At 32.4% G+C, this 19424-nt stretch overlaps 2 protein-coding genes across 3 annotated transcripts; both read right to left on the bottom strand.

The window, feature by feature from the left end:
- Positions 1–564: 564 nt before the first annotated feature.
- LOC140863369 (mediator of RNA polymerase II transcription subunit 31) lies at positions 565–3848 on the bottom strand. Of its 2 annotated transcripts, XR_012143925.1 has the most exons (7): positions 3581–3848; positions 3344–3441; positions 2744–2840; positions 2497–2575; positions 1993–2273; positions 1238–1340; positions 565–639 (listed from the first exon to the last, which is right to left on the bottom strand). XR_012143925.1 is itself a non-coding variant. In XM_073266745.1 (6 exons), exons 1-6 carry the CDS (start codon positions 3628–3630, stop codon positions 1328–1330), a joined length of 618 nt encoding a protein of 205 aa, XP_073122846.1. In that variant the 5' UTR covers positions 3631–3848; the 3' UTR covers positions 678–1327. The 2 variants fall into 2 exon arrangements, 1 of the variants encoding a protein (XP_073122846.1); XM_073266745.1 differs by lacking the exon at positions 565–639 and having other exon boundaries at positions 678–1340.
- A 7803-nt stretch (positions 3849–11651) lies between these two features.
- Positions 11652–15516, bottom strand: LOC140863700 (uncharacterized). Its single transcript, XM_073267300.1, has 3 exons — positions 15369–15516; positions 13951–15228; positions 11652–12058 (listed from the first exon to the last, which is right to left on the bottom strand). Exons 2-3 carry the CDS (start codon positions 15138–15140, stop codon positions 11944–11946), a joined length of 1305 nt encoding a protein of 434 aa, XP_073123401.1. The 5' UTR covers positions 15141–15228; positions 15369–15516; the 3' UTR covers positions 11652–11943.
- Between the last annotated feature and the right edge of the window lie 3908 nt (positions 15517–19424).

Raw genomic sequence — 19424 nt, forward strand, 5'->3', positions numbered from 1 at the left:
TTAAAAAAAATTATTTTAAAATATATAATGCAAATATGATATTTTCATGAGTGGTATGATTTAATAATGTGACATGATGCAATTTTCTTCTTCTTTTTCCTTGTTCTTGTTTTTATGCACAGCATTTCTTTCACAAAGATAGTCTTTCGTGTGTGTGTGTATATATATATATATATTTGTGTGTGTGTGTGTTTTCTTTTTTTTTTTTTGGAACCTAAAATAAACCCATATTTATTAGTGGACGGTTGTAACAAAGGGAAAATGTGCAATTGTAATAAGAAGATTATGAGTAGGGATGGGCATTTAGTGTCGGGTATCGGGTACCCGACTCAGGTCGATTAGTTTTTTCAAAAAGTCCGACGCCCACCCCTAAAGTAATAGTAAATAATAATGCCAAATATTATTAACAAGTTCTTTATCTTTACTTCTAAAATATATGCAGCATAGTATTGAAAAGGGTAAAAAAAAATTAGAGCAAAACAAGATCATTTTTGAGGATTAGTTCTCACTTGAGAGGATTACAGAGTAACAATCATGCTCATGAAGGAGCAGAAGTAGAATAATCAGATGGGGGAAGCCTAAGCATCATCTCATATAGATAGCAGACACAATCCTTCAGTTCTAGCTTGTAGCATCAGCCTCATCCAAATATATAAAGATTTCTTTCAATTTTAAGCTGTGATTATTCATTTCACAGGCAATTCACTAAATAAAGACATTGTTATCGGGGGAAATGCAAGCTTTTTTATGAGTTTGGTTAACAAGAAAAAAGTAAAAAACCCGAGAAACCAACAGTGTCGATTCAAATTTACTATCACAATTAAAGTAAATATACCATGACAAGTGATTTGTCCAAGTTTTAGCTCAGATAGGACACCCGACAAGCTAGACAAGGAGCTTCATAATCTTTCATAGGACACAACAAATCAATGCATGTGCTGTACAGTTTCTAAGCACACTTTTTATAAGGCCAAGTAAAAAGAGAGGTTTGTGTTGGGAATCCTATTCAAAAGCATCCATTAGGTGTTGCCTCAAATTTATTCTTCAAGATAATTACTCAACAGTAAAATCTGCTCTAGGAAAGTGAGCATAAAAGGGGAGTGTTTTACATCATCTTATCTTCTAAAAAAAGAGAAAATATCTTTCCAACAAATGTATCTTACAGACAATTAAACCAGAAATAAAAAAGTGAAACCTATCGAACTTTTAAGAAAAGAAAGTTAGATAGCAATCATACTCGGCGTCGCGAATTCAACTCTTGAACATGGATATGCCTTGTTTATTGTTTGATGACCTCTGATATCTCCACTTCACAAGAATATTGGAATCAACCATCTTTCCTGGTTGAAATAATAAATATTCTAAATTCTAGGGGTGTACAGAAAAGAACCAATCTGAAACAATGATTGCCAAAACCAAGAAAACCCAAAAATTTCAGTTCAAGTTACAGTTTGGGAATTCGAAACTGTTGAGTAAATCGAAACTGAACCGTGAACTTTTTTCTTTGTTTCAAAAGAGGGAAAAATATCGAACCGAACTCACAAAAAGCAAACTGACTCAAACCTGAATCAAAAGCCGAAATTTTTTATTTTTGTATACAACATTTTATTATCTCATTGTTTAAAGAGAAGCTGTCAAAATTTCCCTACCAATGTTCAATTTTTTACTTAAAATAAACAGAAATATTGAAAAAGCAAATAATAATGATGACAACAATAATAAGATTTCGGTTTAAAACTTGAAAAAAAGCCGAAAAAATAACAATAAGATTTTGGCTTAAACTGAAATCAAACTGCATATTTTGGTACTGCTCATTAATGAACGAATACAGTTCCATTCGGTTTGAAAAGTTCCCACAACCATGGGTTCGATTCATACAAGACCGAAATAGAGTGAACAGAACAGATGCACACCCATACTGAAATTCACCAAGAAACAGCAAATCATAATAATTTTATTTATACTGATAGAAAGAAGAAAAGGACAAGTTACTTTCTCTTTCTTCTGTCAATCCCACTGTTTCTTGGATCATTCTTTACAAAAACAGATCCTGAGCCAACACCATACTGCATTGCAGAAGGAACTTGGCTAGCAGCAGATGAAGGAACCGTAGGTGGAGGAGCAGCACTGATCATGGTTGCAGGCGGCAATGTTGGAGGAGGAACCGTTGACGGTGCACTCGTAGGTTCAGGAAGTGGCTTTGGCAGGATGTGCTTCAACCGGTTGTTTCTATGATTCTTCCAAAAGTGAAACTGCTGCCTATGCGCCAGTTCCTATAAGCTCCAAATCGACAAAAGTCATTAGGTTTGAAAGGGATTCATTAACCGAAACAACTTACAAAAGTTTCAAGTTTTGATGGTTCATAGTCTATGTAAAGTACTGCACTGAAATACATCAAGAAAACAATCCATATACAGATTCTGATAATACATCTGCAAAGGCCAAAGCTATGTAGGAAAAAAATGATAAGGAATTTAAAAATGCATAAAGTTAAACCTTGTTTGCAGGATGAGCCATTGCATTTCGAAAGCTGGGAGTTTGGAGAAGCTCAAGAAAGAAGAGGCAATGCGGATACCTGTAGCATCATTGTCAGATACAAATATACCAAAGGATATTCTAACTTATAACATCAGGGAATATAACATGTTATGATATCACAATCATGTGGGAGGAAAAATTTGCACCTAAAAGAAAGATGAAAGTTAACATAACATATGGAGTACTTGAACTTAGAAAACATTACATAATAAACTTTAGGTACTCAGGTCTTTGCCAATATTGAAGATATTTCAGGTACCCAATGAATGCTTCATCTTCAAAATACCGATTTTGAGCCAAATCTGCATCAAAGTATGAGCACAAATCAAACACTGATAGCCAACAGAGTTATCCCCTTGCCAGATCAGTCATGGCCTGAACCAAAGAAATAAAAACAAGGCTTGAACTCTAATCAAATCGTCATTTTATAAAAGTTAAATTCCCCATATATATTCGAGACCATAGGAATTCAAGATCGGTTTTACAATAACACGGTTTTGGTTTCAATTGTAGATTCCACTTTCTAGAAACTATCATCGTACCACGAGTTCATGATTTCGATTTCCATTTTTCAAAGACAGACTAGTTTTAGTACACAGTTCAAGTCGAGCTATATTCAGGTCTAGTGCCCTCCACCTCTTCCTTTCTATTGATTCCCAACCACAAATCACAAGTCAATAATGAAAGCTAAACAGTAAAAGCAAGTATTCTCCACAGCCAAAATCATCTTGTATAACTAACTTTAAAAATATTTTCTTTAGCTTTTAAAAGAAAAGAGGAACAAGGAGCTCTAAAAGCCACATACAGTGGATGTAGGTGGGATTAGCAAGACATTGAACGAATTCAAGCTCGAGCAAGAAGCGCTGCCGGCCATCATCTGGATCCTTGTATATATTCTTCAGCCTGCAAATTTTTTTAAAATGTCATCACATAATGTTAAAACTCATCTGAAACTGAACTTAAACCACACAGGAATAACGCAATCGCACAGAATTATGAAGGGAATTAGATTGAATGCTTGGTGGGAAATTAATGAACTTACGAGGACGAAAGATTTGCTTCTTCCATGGGAGAGTCTTGAGGGGAAACCATGATTTGATTAAACAAATCAAACCCTTGTCACCAAAAAAAACGAAAAACAAAAAAAAAAAACAAAAAACAAAACAAAACAAAAACAAAACAAAACAAATAGAAGAACCCTAATTTAGATGGAATTTGGGGGCATTCTCTTTTTTCTTGAAATGGGGTGCTTTACAAATTAATCTCCAACTTGGTTTAATGGAGTTAATTAAGCATATGATTACAAAGGATCTGGAAGAAAAGATTAGTTGGTGGGAGGTGTACACTATACATATGCTTGTACAATATTTTTTTTATTAATGTGATAGAAAAATTATCGAGTGACTAAATTATAATTATAAAAATTATCGAGATATTAAAATGCGATTTAAAATCATCAGCTCCGCCTTAACTCTGCCTCCAACCTAAGAAGTAAGATATGTCCCATTGAATGTGGTGTCCAAGATAATACCAAAAACGTGAGCGATTAATGCTCAGTACGTAAAATATGTGTATACAAACGATATGATGCATGCAAGTGATATGATTGGGTAACTGGTAGGGATGGCAATGGGTCGTGTAACGCCCAGAAATTCGTTACGTAAATCCGCATGCATAACTAGGAGATTTAATAATTTTAAAATAATGTGAAAATGTGTTAAATTGCTTTTATGGGATATTATGTGAATTATGTGATTTAGTTGCATGTTTTAAATATTATTGCGGCATTTAAACCGCTAGGTTTTAATTTATGAGTTTAATTGAGAAAGTTATTTTATGATCGCGTAAGCGGGACCGTGGACGGACGAGATGTTAGTTTTCATCCAAAATATTTTATGAGATTTTTATGAGCCTTAAAATATTATTTTATGGTAAGATTTTTAAAAAATTATGGTATTTATATATATGTATATTTATATGTCCGTTTTTACCCAAAATAAGTCATTTTAATGACTGTTATTAACCTTTAAAAATCCTTTTATTTTGTGTTTCGGGATTTAAGGTTAAATATCAGATTTATGATTGTGTTTAAGAGTTTTAAGTTATTTAATTAGTTTAATAATTAGTTATTATCCTAAACTTGTTTTTATTAAAGAATTAACCTAAACCCTACCCCTTAACCTACGTAAAAACCTTCTAGCCGCCTCCCTCATCCTTCTTCCCCATCTCTCACGTTCTCTGGCAGAGAACTCATCCACCATAGCCGAGCTTTAAAGGTTTTTTATTTTAGTTTGGAGATCCGTTCGTCCCGGAGGGCCTTGCGCGCGACATAAGCATTATTTCTTGCTAATAATTATCAAGGCACGTTTGAATCCTTTTCTGAACACCATTTAAATCATATTATTTTGATTTTAGCATGAAAATTATGATCTTGCATGATGTATGTGGTTTTAATGAAGAACATTCATGAACATGCATAGAACCTACGTTTTCAAGGTTTATGAATCAATTTTCTCACGTTTTTCTGTCATGGATTGTTCTAGCTTGCTGACCAACGGGTTGAGGGTTGATATAGGGTTCCTAGGGTCGTGGTTGGATGATGTTTCAGTGGCTTTAGTCGTTGGTTTGGGCTAGGTTCATGCTGGACACGGGTTTAGACGCAAACTGAGCGGTTTGCGTGCGAGGGCTCGTTCTAGGTCCACAGGACGAGTTTTAGGTTGGTTCCAGTTGAGTTATAACCCCAAGACCTTTTTAAGGTTTTCCAGGTGGTTCTCCATCCGGTGGTGGCCGGATATGGGCGTTCGAACGGCCGAAAGTCAGCAGTCGCGTTCTGCACGTACAGCAGCAGAGAGGCTCTGTTCTTTTGGTTCGTTATCCTTCTACAGGGCTCGGTTGAAGGTCAAATTTGTTGGGTTAGAACCGTCTGGGTGTTGGCTAAGTATGGGAGGTGGTTTCACGGCCAAAGGTGGCCTGAGCAGGCGGCACGATCAGATTTTCTGAAGACGCTTAGGGCTGCCTCGAGTTGGGCTTAGGGAGAGGTAAGCTAGGGTTGTGTCTGGTGTTTTTCCGGATCTGGGTTATATTAGTTGGGCTCGGGTATTTTTATTTTAAATTAAATAAGATATTAAGTTAATAATTAATGGGTTTGGGCTTGACTTAGTTAATTAATTAGACTAATTTAATATTAAGTATGAGATTAAATAATTAATAAAATGAGCCCACTAATTTGTCATGGGCCGCGTGATCCATGAGAATTATTTGGCCAAGTTGTGTCGAGTTTAGAAATTTTATCGGTCTAATTTATAAGTTAATGGTTAGTTAAGAATTTTATAAATTTAATTTTAAGTTAATTAGTTAATGGGCTTAAATTACGTTTTTAAGTGAGCCCATTAGTTCTCATGGGCCTGGGGGCCCATGAAGCTTAATGGGCCAGGTCAGGTTGGGCTTTTGGGTTTTTGAGCCAGTCTAGGAATTTTTTAGTTTAAGTCTAATGGTCAGCATCTCGAACAAGTCCTTGGAAAAATAAATGAACCGTAAATATATATTTAATTCATGCATGTATTTTATTAGTTATATAAGTATGATTTTTAAGAAAATAAATTAAGTATATATTTACGGGCAAATTTTCATGGAATAAAGAAATAAATGAGAATTTTTAAGTTCATGCATCATTAAGAATTTTCATGATAAGTTTAAGAGCATGTTATGAAAAATATTTTTTATGGAAGTTGAAGTGAAGGTGGAAAGTGATGTGGTTAGAGGCCGGGATACCTGGGCCCGGTGACCTTCCTAATGATGTATAAGTATGATGAGCTTATGGATCCAGCTGAGATGGCTGGTGAATTGGCAGCACAGTGGTGGAAACCCCATCACCGCGTACGTTGGTTTATAGATTGATCAATCGCTCAGTATGATGTCACCGACATGGATACGACCTGTTGAGAACTAAGAAATCATAATATGTTATTTTTACGAAAATTATAAAGTATGATGAATTATGTTATAGCATGATGATTTAGCAGTATGATTATTTATTTATGTTTATATGCATATAATTTTAAGATCATGCACGTATAATTATTATTCACGTATTTTATATGATGTGTGCTTGTGTGTGTGGTTTAATTTTGTTATGTAAGGATAGAACGTGCTGAGCCTCTAGGCTCACTAGATTTAAATGGTGCAGGTGAGCAAAATGTCAATAAAGATAATGTGTTCTCGACTGGCGGCGAGGGCGTATGAGTTTCCAGGCGGCTAGAACCCGTGACCATCGCTCAATTATGATATTTATGTTGAGATTTAAAATACATATTTTCGCACACGTTTCATTATTTTTAGATTTTTGAGAGTATGCTTGGATTTTAGATTTAATTAATTATTTATTTTTAGTTTGCATGGATTTTTGTGTAGGAAGTATTAATTAGGAATTTTATTATGAATTTTTATGAAATATTATTTAGTAATTAATTTTAAGTATTTTAATTGAATGTGTATACTTTTATTGTGTATTTATATTAAATTTAATAAAGTTATTTTTAAGTTCGATATATATATTTATATTTATTATTTTATAGTTAGAGAGTTTTTAATGAAAAAAAAATCAATAGAAATTTTAGGACGTTTCAGGTCGGGTCTAAACCCGGCCCTGCATTGAACCCGATCCGGTGGGGCGGGTTTAGACCCGGCCAAGCGGGTCCACATGCGGGTCCGGGGCAGTTCCCGGGTTTGGCCTGATCCGCCCCGCCAAAAATATATATATTAAATATATTTTAATATAAATATAAAATATAAAATATACATGTATACATATTAATAATAAATAATTATATTGGGGTCAAAAATATATAATTATATTATTTATATTACATAATCAATATTTTATCCCTAATTTGAGTTTATAATATTTTTGGATTTAAATAATTTTAATATATTATGATATTTTTTAATATAAAAATATATTATTATGATTTTTATTTTGTTATTAATTATTAATTAAATAAAAAAATTATATATTTTAACTTGTAGGATATTTTTTTGTCCTAAATATTATTAATATAAATTTAAAAAATAAATTTAATGTTGATTTCTTAATTTTTTAACTTATTTAATTTTTTATTTAATAAATTTTAAATTATATTTAATTTGGCGGGTCCAACGGATCTAACCCGTATTGGATCCGCCGGGCGGGGCGGGGCGGGTCCACGGGTTGGCGGGCGGGTTTCGGGTTTGCCCGAACCCGCCCCGTTGCCATCCCTAGTAACTGGTCAACTATATCAATCTTGCTTAGACTAGGTGTCATTAGTGAGTAGTATCATCTGAGGTCCAATCTGTTGGGTATCTCACACACTCGTCTAGATCATCGTAGGCTCGATCTCAATCATAAAGCTTCTGGTGTCAGATCATATAACAAGAGTGTAGGACCGAGCGACCCTATTAGAACGGTTATCTTGAACGAGATACAAGCTCAACATGAAATATGCACATGCATATATCATCATATGTATAAAAGCAATAAAACATATATTATGACCAGGGGCGTAGCTAGGAAATTTTTATTTAGTGGGCGAAATCAGATTTGTAGTCTGAATGTTAAACCTAATAAATAATACAATTTCAATTAAATATAAAGTTGTTATATCAAACCTAGAATATCTAATATTAATTTTAAATTATTCTTTCAAAAATAAACTAAAACTCATATAAAATGTGTCCTAATAATTTTATAATTTAATTTATAAATATGAATAAATATAAACAATATGTTAAAAATGAAATATGACCAATTTATACAAAAAAATACATTTAAAAATTGAACTTACACACCCACACACATATATATATATATGTATATATATGTATATGTATTTAGAACAAAGGCACATCAGATTTTATTTATTCTTGTGAGAATTCCTTCTATAATTCATATTAAATAGATATTATCCTTCAAATTCAACTATTTTTCACAATAAAAATAAAAATAACATATAAAAATTGAGTAAAAAATATCATACAAAAAATTGTTTTACATTTGTAACTTTAATTTATATAGTAAGCAGTCGGTAGGGACAGTGGACATGACCAGGGCACTAATGATAGTATAATTCTTTTTTTTGTCTATGCATGTGAAGTGAAACCCACAAACACTGGGCCATAAGGTTTTATAGTTTGGGCTGGACATGTAAAATATTTTGAGGTAATTTCGATATTCGATGCAATTTGTACTAAAAAAAAAAAGAGCTTCGCCCTTGATCATGACACATAAATACAACATATAAACATGCATACGCGCTGGATATTTCAGCCGATACTTACATACCTCTACTAAATAGGTCAAGTGCAATAAAAGTCTAGGGTCCAAGCCTACATTCATGTGATTATCATATGACTAACATTGATCTAAATTTTTTAACTAAGCTAATTGATACCCCAATAACTGTTAGAGATCTCAAACTATACTTGCGTTTGTCATCGGTCGACTGGTGTCGAATGCCTCAACTCGTAGGCACAACTTCGTTATGAACTATACATGCTTCCGATTAATTCAGTTCTTAACTACACTTCGGATGGTTCAAAGCTAAATTCCTTGGTTCATAACTCAATTTAACACTTGATTTGCTAAGTAATAATCCCTTAATTATTTTTAACATTTTATTACTTAAAATGGTACTCGTGTAACTATAAAAATGAAATAATATTTTTATAAGTCGAATCTAAATTGTCCCATAAAAGTTTTTGTGAACTTTAATAAAAATATATATAGATACATAGATGTTGAACATAACCACAAAAAAAAATGCGGATTAGAGATCGACAAATCAATCTCTAATAAAAAAAATAGAGATGCATATATTTAAGAAATTTTTTTAAAATTATTTTATAAGTTGAGTTCATGTTAAATAAAAGTAATACCATAATTGAATTCAAAGATTCATAATTAATTTGTACAAGTGGAGTCGATGAAAATATATAGACTCCAATCACCCCACATCACTAAATTAAATTTGATAATCTTACCATTTAATAAAGGCTAAACCCTTTACAGTAACTGATTTGGTAATTTATGTTTGTAGACTAAAATACTTTTCAATTTTATTTATTAAAATAATTGAATGACAATATGGTAATTTACATGACCCATTTTAAATTCAACTTCTTATCTCAAGCCCATGTTCTCTCCACTTTTTCTATCATCTTTTACTTTTTATACATTATATTTCACACCCAACATGTGCGTGTGTAGCTAGTTACATATTATTGTTAAGATAGCATCCTCGTGTTATCATCTATTCAATCTATTTTATAATAATTTTTTTACTTTAGGGTGATATAGTTATTTAAAAATTAAAAAATATAAAATAAAATGAAAATAATCAGTGAGATATAATAATTATAAATAAACTACAAATTCACCACAACAAATTTTTTTGTTTTTTTAATTAAATGTAGGTTGTATTTATATTATCAAAAGAATATTTTTAGTTTATCAAAAAAATTCATCACAATTCAAAATAGTTACTGTAAACTCATCATGTATTACTCGTTCCATCTCAAATAAATGGACTTACTTATTTTGTGGCATATGTTAACAATGATATATTAGTAAATAAAAAAATACAAATAAATATAAAAAAATAGATTATATATTTTAGATAAACGTGGATAATTGAGATAGAGCTAATATGATATATTAGGGCATCCGCGATGCTATCTAATTATTAACACAATAACACTCTCCACATCATCAAAAGTCATGGGTCCCACTGTTAATAACACATCATTTTTTTCACCCACAATCCTATTAACATTAACACTCATTATTTATGGGTCCCACATTCAACTTAATAATATAAAATTATTTTATATTATATAAAATCATTTTCTTTACATTTTATAATATATTTACATTTATAATTATTACTTAAAATTATAATATTAGTTTTTTGGTTTTAATTTTATTAATTTAAAATTAATAATATTATTATTTTAATATATTATTTAATTCAAATATAAAAATTAAATTGCAATGTTTTTAGTACAAAATTAAATTGCAATTAAATATATAATAAAAATACAAAAGGAATACATTAAAAAACCATCTACATATTTCAAAAAATAATACAATTAAAAAAAAAAAAAAATGGGAACAACCTGTGGGACCCACACACTAATATAAAAAATAAAAAAATTGAGAGAGGGACGTTCATAACATTGAACGTCCCCTTTCTCTCTCCATTATTAATTTCCCCCCACAATGGGAAATAATGGAGAGAGAATGTTTGTTGATGCTCTTATAGATTCTAGTGGAACTATAAATCTACTTTGTTTGCTTGGTAATTTTCAGATCATCCACTTGTAGTTTGGAATTAATTTTTGAACCAAAATAAAATATCCGTCTCAAAAAAATGACTTTTAACATCGTTTCATAAAAGTTTTTGTTTCTTTTATATCTTTCCCTAATTCTTCACGAAAGCTTGCTTGAGAAAGTAACCAAAAGGCAAAACAACCACCTCTTTACAAATCTTCGTTTACAAACCTCAATAAATGTCCAACACAAAAAACAAAAACTCTTATGAGACAGTCTCAAAAGTCATTTTTTTAGATAAGTCTCTTATATGAGTTATCCATTAAAAAATATTACATTTTATGCTAAAAATATTACTTATTATTATAAATATGGGTATAGTTGACTTTGTCTCACAGATAAAACGTTTCATAGGAGTTTTCTCCTAACAAAATTCAAGTATCATTCAAATCGGTCGATGAGATGTTACCATAGGTTTTACCGAAAATTTCGAACCTACCCATGGGCCATGGGATATTACCCCATGAGTGGTGTGGAGTGCTGTGATTGGTCTAAATTATGTGAACCCCACATGATTTATGTGAGGCCCACATGATTGGACCAATCAAATACTTCCACATCTACCCATGGGGCAATCATGTGGGGTCCACATTATTGGACCAATCAAATACTTCCACACCTACCCATGGGTAGGTTCGAAGTTACCGGTTTTACCCCCACACAGATCCAATAGTCATCATTGGCTCAAAGCATTTGTGTCATCGACACCACGTGAAAAAATAAAAAAAAAAATCGGGCCAAAACATAAATCCATGATGAAATATTATAGAACAAGTACATATGACATAATGCTTTTTTTTTTTTTGAACAGCATATGACATAATGTTAAATGGCTCAAAGAGGACAGACAAGATCTGCTGCAAAATTTCCAGGAGATTTCATAAGCTAACACACAACCCTCTCCAAGAGGGTCAAAGACCAAGTATAAATAATTCAAATTGTAGAGGAACTAAGATCTATGAAATGAAGCTACTTGCAAAGGAGTCTAAAAACCAAAGAGACCACTGGTTTCTTTCGCTGGAAATGCCCGAAACTCAGAGAGCTCAGCGTGTCTCCCAATCCTTCAGTTTCTTGCTTCCTTTAGGTTTTGCTATCGGTGGATTCATTCCAGCCATTTTTTTATTATACTTGGTCCGAAGAGCATCATTGTAGGTCCACCTGAGTTTTTTATGATATTTTTTTTTACAAGAAACAATAATCATCAAAACAAGTTTTTTCCTTCAAAAATGCAAGATCTCAACATTTGTGAAAATAACGTGCAGAGAAAAGTCTATAGTAATTTAACTTCACCACTCACATAATAATTTTTTTAACTACCAGGTACATTTAACTACATCAAATCCTTCAACCACACAATATTACTAAGGATGCTATGTTTTTGCTTCCGAAAGTACACAAAGCAAACAAACATTTTCGGTTCCACAACATATTGCATGTTAGTGTGATCAATACATCTGCTTACAAGCCATTTCCCACAGCATAGAAAATGAAATGGCAACAATCAAGAATCATTTATGTAAATTGTTGAAATTTTAGTTTGGGGTAACCATAAGTTAATGAGAGAAGCAGAAGACATACCTTCTATACTACAAAATATAAGAGGGAAAAATAATACATACACACACAAACCCATACTATAGCTTCTTATTAATTTGAATTTCAAAAATAACAAAGCTTTTTACTAGTTGGCAAATCCTATTTGTAATGACACAAATTCAACAACTTTCCATGTTCTGAAAGATTTTTGGTACGTCCGAAAGATCTTCAACAATCAAACCTTGATATTAAGCTTATAAACTGCAACTCGATTTCACAAAGCACAAACAGAGCCTTATGTAGCACATAAACATTTATGATTGGTAGTGCTCAAGTTTATTTGTACCCAATTTGAAAAGGCATCTTGTCACTAGAAGACTAATCCTGTTCTAACCGTATAACAGAACTAATCCACAAAAGGAGTCAGATGGTAAACAACGAATCACACAAGTTTTCCACACATCGGACTGAATCTTTGACAGTAAGGTAAGAATAGGTAAGAATAGGTAGGGGTGGCAAATTTTATATAAATCCCGACCCGTCCCGATTCCCAACCCGATCCCGTCCCGAAATTTTCCCGACCCGAGTGGTCGGGATCGGGATAGGCTACTCTTCCCGACCCGACCCGACCCGACCCGAATATAAAAATAATATTTTTTTAATAATATTTTTTAATTAAAAAAATAATTTTTTTAAAAAATTTTATGTTTTAATATTAATGTTTTTATAATTATATACCATATAATTTTTTTATATTTATCTTTTTTAATATTAAATTGAGTTATAAATTTTTATTTTGTTTTTTATTATTATGAATAATTATATATTTTTTATTAATTAAGTAGTTGTTTAAGTTTATTTGTAATGTACTAAAAAAATGTTTTAGTTTTTTAATGGTTATATATAAAGAAATTTTAATTTATTTGTAATTTATTAAAAAATTGTTTGATTTTTTTCATAATTTTTTTTAAAAAAATATTTTCATAGATTTTTTTTAAAAAAATATTATTCGGGATTACCCTCTCCCGACTCGACGGGATCCCGAATGTGTTCGGGATCCCGAACATTCGGGTCCCAAAATTTTTTGGGTGCGGGATCGAGAGAAAAAAAAAATCTCAATTCCTATCGGGACGGGAATCGGGTAAGGGGGTTACGGGACGGGTCCCGACCCGATTCCATCCCTAAGAATAGGCACTCAAATTAAGAAGTCACAATTCTTATTTTAAGCCATATACGTAATTACTAAAAAAATTAATGCCTTGTATGCATTAGCAACGCTAGACTGTTAGACCTTAGTTTATACCAACTTGATATGTCAACTAAAGTTACTGGATCACCAAAAAAATCTACGTTCTAGAGTATTTTCATGAATTATAAGGAACTCAATTATGACTACAACTACCCATGACAGCTAATCCTGAATGCTGTTAAAATATCACTATTATGAATTACCTAACAAATAGTTTGAGAACATTCAAAACCAAATGGGATGCTATGCAAGAATAAGTACTTACGGATTATTCCAATCAGTAGTGTCCTCGTTTACAAGATGAGTCCATTTCGTCCTTCCACTGCGACCAAAGTGCTTAACCTGCATGACTTTAGGCAATATGGTCTTGTTCATCTTGTCCTCTCCAGTCGGAGCAGAGAAATCACGGGTATAAATATCGCTGCTGCCACTGGTTCCACCAACATCGTCAGGGTCCGCTTGAAAGAATGCTCCTTTGTGGTAGTATTTTTGCATGAACCTCCATTTTTGTTTTGGCGCTCCAGAAGGTTTTGGATTCTTCCGCTCCCACTCTCTCCTCTCCTCCTCTGTCATGTTTCTCACCTTTTCAATCTCCTCCTTCTCCTTCAACATTGCCTCTCTAATGTCCCTATCCCTCTTTATTCTCGCAATCTCCCTAGCTTTCCAAGCCTCATATTCTTCTGCCTCATTCACATCATCATCAGTATCCACATCAGCAATATTGGCCTCTGAATCCATATTCCTCTGAATCTCCTGATCCTCCCTAATTTTTTCTATCACGATCTCCTTTGTTTCCCTTTTCCTCTCCTCTATCCTCTTCTTCACTGCTTCCTCTAGTGCCCGTTCTTCAGCCTCGAGCCTCTCACGCTCTGCAATTGTATCCCTTTCAGATTTTGGGACAAATACAGGTTTTACCATAGCAATACCCATCATCTCCTCTTCCGAATCCGTCTCGTATTCAGACTCCTCCTCCTCCTCCTCTTCCTCCACTTCTTCCTCCTCCTCCTCAGGCAAGAGGGCTGCTTCCTCTTGTTGCCTCAACAACAGCTTCTCCCTAATCCTCCTCCTCCTCTCCTCCAACGCATCCTCATCCTCATCCTCCATATCCAACCGTTCTTGCCTCCTGTTCTCCTCCTCTACCGTCGAAACGATCTCTGCCTGCCTTATCCGCCTATGATCTTCCCTCACTTCGTCACGATTATCGAACCTACTCTCAGCCAAACGTCGCAACCTAGGATCATCCTTTCGCACGATAGCTGCACCCTCATGACTCGGAAAAGCCCTCTCGAGGGCAGCAGCTTTTCCCGTTCGAATATCCCCCTCTTCATCATTGTCATCTGCCCACTCTGGAGCTTTTCCAGGCCAGTATCGTTTCACCTTAGTCTGCCCAATTTTCCCCCTAAGTTTGTCCCTAATTGCAATTACAGTATCGCTGACCCCCGCCGTCACAGACATGGCAACAGAATATATATATAAAAAAAAAAAACCCTTTTTGCAATAAAATCCCTTCCAAAAATCACAGAAATTCGATAAAATTGAAAACCTGAACCAAACAGAAAACAAGTGATGCAATCAATTAAAAATGTCGGAACAAATACCCTTAAAGATTCAAAGAGAAAATCGCCCCATAAAACCCAAATCAGTATGACCAATACGAAGCATAATCGGATTCGAATTACTCACCTCGCAATGGAACGAGATTCGACGGAGAACACAGGCCACAGTGGCCGGAAATCTTCTGCGTGCAGAGCAGAAAAAAAGCTGCTGGCACAGTCGGATTTGCTCTAGCACCCTAATTCACCATCCCACAGCACCCTTAAATTTACGTAAATTAGACAACCACCCACGGTTAATTCCCAATTCCAGCATAAAATTATTATTATTATTATTATTATTATTATTCGAGAAAATTGCTTTTTTAGTCCTGTATGTTTGTCATTTTGCGATTTTGGTCCTCTACATTTTTCAGATTTCAGTTTTAGTCCGTTATCTTTATTTTTTTTGGCAATTTTAGTCCTTTTTATGATGTGTCGCTGATGTGGCACCAATGCAGTGCTGACGTGGAGCTGACGTGTATAGTGCAACGTAAGAAATTTCGAATAAAAAGGACTGAAATTGTCAAAAATAAAAAATGCAGGACTAAAACTGAAATATGAAAACATATAAGACCAAAATACCAAACTGACAAACATAAAAGACGAAAATTGCAGTTTTACATAGGTTTTTTTTCATTCAAATTAAAAAAATTTATTGAAAATCAAATTATTTACACACTTTTTATTTTAACTATATTTAATTCATTAACCTTTCAAAAAAAATATTTAATTCATTAAAAAATATTTACACAATTTTCAAGACATTTTTAAATATAGTTACAAGTCAAAGCCCAATAGCTAAAAATTCTAGCTTCTAAAAAACACATTTTTAAAATAATTTTTGTAATAATGCGTACAAAACAATTTTTATAAAAGCTTTTTCTAAAAAAATATTTAAAAAATGATTTTATTTCGCTGGCTTCTCACTCCTGCCTCCAGCAAGACAAGGACGCCAAAAAGCCGTATAATGGAAGAGCGCTTACATGTTTTGACTTTTTCACTTTCATTTTTAAATTCAGCTTGCTCCCGTTAAGAAGAAAACGAGTTTTAAAGTTGAATCATGGTAAACCTACCTGGAAGTATTTTTCAGGATTAAGAGAGTATTTGTAGGAGTTTTTAGGAAACACTTCCTGGATTTTATATGAGTGAAAGTGCTCATATATAACATTTTAACAATTTTAGTGATTCATCGTTTCGTTAAGGTTTGACCATTTTTCCTCAACTGATTATGCCGACCAATGCTTTTCTTTATCCTAATTGTGTTTTGTGACAGATATGCTTCGAATAAAGGTGTTCATGGTTCTCATAATTTTTACTTCATTTCAAACTTCTAATTTTTATTTTTTTATGCTTCTATTTTGTAATATCTTCATTCCAAATTTGGATATATGGTTGGTAACTATTATTCCGATTAAATGTTGACTTATTGATTGTAAATTTAATATGCAAATATGGCAAAAAGAACTATAAAATTATGTCGTTGAAGTATATAATATGAGCACATTTCAAACTTAAATAATTTTTTAACTTTATTTTCTTTATATGCATATAATGTGATATATAGATTGCAAATATTTTATATTTAAATTACTTGAAAGTCGTATTATACTCTAATTAATGAGGTGTAAAATCATATTGATGAACTATAACTACTTAATTAATGTTCATGCAATGCATTATAAAAGTTATATATGTGCATTTGTAGCTTGTTTAAATTATATATATGTATATATATTGTTAGAGATAAGTAATAATTTCTCCAACGATGAAATCAATCAATACGCGACACTTAACTTGTATTGTCATGCGATTTTAAAAATTGAATTTACACTATTACCGCTAACTATATCTTTTAACTTTTTTGGCATAAAACATCATATACTAATTTATGAAGGGACTTCACCTTTTTCAAAATCAGTAAACATATACAAGTACATGTTAAGCTTTTATGTTTTTTTGTTTGTTTTTATTAAATTTTTTTTTGTTTGGGTTCGTTGTTGTTGTTGGGCGCGCATGTTTAAAAATCCAATGGTTTAATATTTATGGACCCAGAATTGATGTGGAGTTTTTCAAATTTCACGGATCAAACTAGTTAGGAAAATTATATGGCAAAAAACATCAGTAAACTCTACGAATTTAATTAAGATTACTTGTCACACTAACATGATCAAACGTTTCAAAAAAAGCTATTAAGTAAACTGTAAACTCATGATTCATTAAGGTAGTGTTTGAGATTTCTTCTAAAAAGAACATTTGAGTTTTTCATTCATAAAATTTATGAGACGGATCTTCAGCCTATCTTACCAATGAAAAAAATATTACATTTAATGTCAAAAATATTACTTTTCTTTGTAGCTATGAGTCGAATCGACCCGTTTCACGAATATAGATCCGTGAAACCATCTTACATAACACATACTCTAAAAAATAATACTTTTCATGTGTTGAGTCGAGTCAGAAATTTTTCTTACAAAATTAGCTCGTGAGACGTTTCACCTGAGTTTTTATCTTTAATTTAAACGACGAAGTGGTCTCTAGAAAATAATGCGATTCTTGGATAATAAACTAGTAGAATTTATAATTTAGAAATCATTAAGGATAAAATTTTGGGGAATAGTCAAGTGAAATCGAACTTTTAGAATTTATTTCTTCTTGATAATTCATCTCGCGAATTCATTATTAGTTAATTTTATTTATTTCAAATGTAATTAATTGAAAATCACTCATCTTTGATAGAATTAAGATGACATTAGTTTCAAATATTTTTTTTTGACAAGAGTTTTAAATATTTAATATAATATCATTTGAATAATTTCCTGTGGGATCGAGTTGAATTTTGTTTTCTATATTAAATTTTGACATAGCATGCTTGCATGCTTGCGAGTGAAATACTGCAACATAGATATGCACCCCATCTGGCTGAGCTATTTCCAATTAAGGAAGGAATCTTAACTATTCATCGGGATAGACTAATTGGATCCGTGGAATGTAACATCGATGCGGGTATTTTTTTTCTAGTCCTTTTCGTGCAGGTTTCGGTTGCATTTTAAGAGACGTGCGATGACTATTAATCTCTCCAATGCATGGAAGTATAGCACGAAATCATCACCCTTCAATGACGGATGTATTGGGCATTAGAGAAGCCCTCGGTTGGCTAATTAAAGAGTTTGGACGCTTGCAATATAACTGTTGAATCTGATGCTCAAATGGTGATTGTTGCTCTCATTGACTCAAATATGGATTTTTTTAGTTTCGGATTGGCTATAGATTACTGCAAAGATTAGCTTTGGAGCTATCAAATTGTAATTTCGTTTTTGCGAATAATCAGGCGGTTCATACACTAGTTAGGACCAGTGCTTCTATGTCTGATCACGTAGGATAGACTATCTCGTCTCCTACTTTAATTTATGATGTAATCACTCTTGATTTACATTAATAATATCATATCGTTATGTAAAAAAAAAAACTGCGAGTGTTTGACGCCTCTAATTAAATCTTCCAGGAGCAATTCTTTATTACTATAGGAAATTGGCCAATCAAGTGGCTAGTGGTCCATCTTCAAATTTATCATAGCAATATTTAATTTTCGGTTGTTGCACAAAAATATTATTATGGGAAATCGAGACAAAATATTATTAGAATAAATAGATTTTAAGTAGTATATAAAATCTAAATTTAAACTATAAATTACCGGTTCCTGATGATTCGATTACATTTTTGTTCTCATAATTACAGGTAATTATATAAAAAACAAAAAATCCAAATTTCTGGCAAATAAATAAATAAAAGAGTTATTTGCATCAACCATCCCTGTGAAATATTGAAAATGCACATTTCTCCCATATGAAATTTTAATAGGCATCTTCAAACCTGACCTTTTAAAAAATTAGCACACTCGTCCCTTCAGATGAGTGATTGTTGCGCACACGCCCCTCATGCGACTGAGAAAAGATTTTGATTTTTTTTTGCATCAAATACCCCTATCAAATATTAAAAATGCATATTTGACCCCTGTGAAAATAATTTTTAAATCTATTCAACCCATAATACACAATTTTTAATAAAATTCAATTATAAATATTTAGCAAACATTTTTTGTTTTATTAATTTTTATTTTTTATTTTAAATAAATTATCATTAATTA

The sequence above is a fragment of the Henckelia pumila genome, chromosome 4 (assembly GCF_033568475.1).
Source record: "Henckelia pumila isolate YLH828 chromosome 4, ASM3356847v2, whole genome shotgun sequence".
Lineage (NCBI taxonomy): Eukaryota > Viridiplantae > Streptophyta > Magnoliopsida > Lamiales > Gesneriaceae > Henckelia > Henckelia pumila.

Coding starts and splice junctions, on each gene's coding strand:
- LOC140863700 (XM_073267300.1), bottom strand. CDS start 15,140: ATGTCTGTGACGGCGGGGGTCAGCGATACTGTAATTGCAATTAGGGAC. Junction 12,059..13,950: donor ACTACTGATTGGAATAATCC/GTAAGTACTTAT, acceptor TAAAAAACTCAG/GTGGACCTACAATGATGCTC.
- LOC140863369 (XM_073266745.1), bottom strand. CDS start 3,630: ATGGTTTCCCCTCAAGACTCTCCCATGGAAGAAGCAAATCTTTCGTCC. Junction 3,442..3,580: donor GAAGCAAATCTTTCGTCCTC/GTAAGTTCATTA, acceptor AAAAATTTGCAG/GCTGAAGAATATATACAAGG. Junction 2,576..2,743: donor GAGTACCTAAAGTTTATTAT/GTAATGTTTTCT, acceptor ATGATGCTACAG/GTATCCGCATTGCCTCTTCT.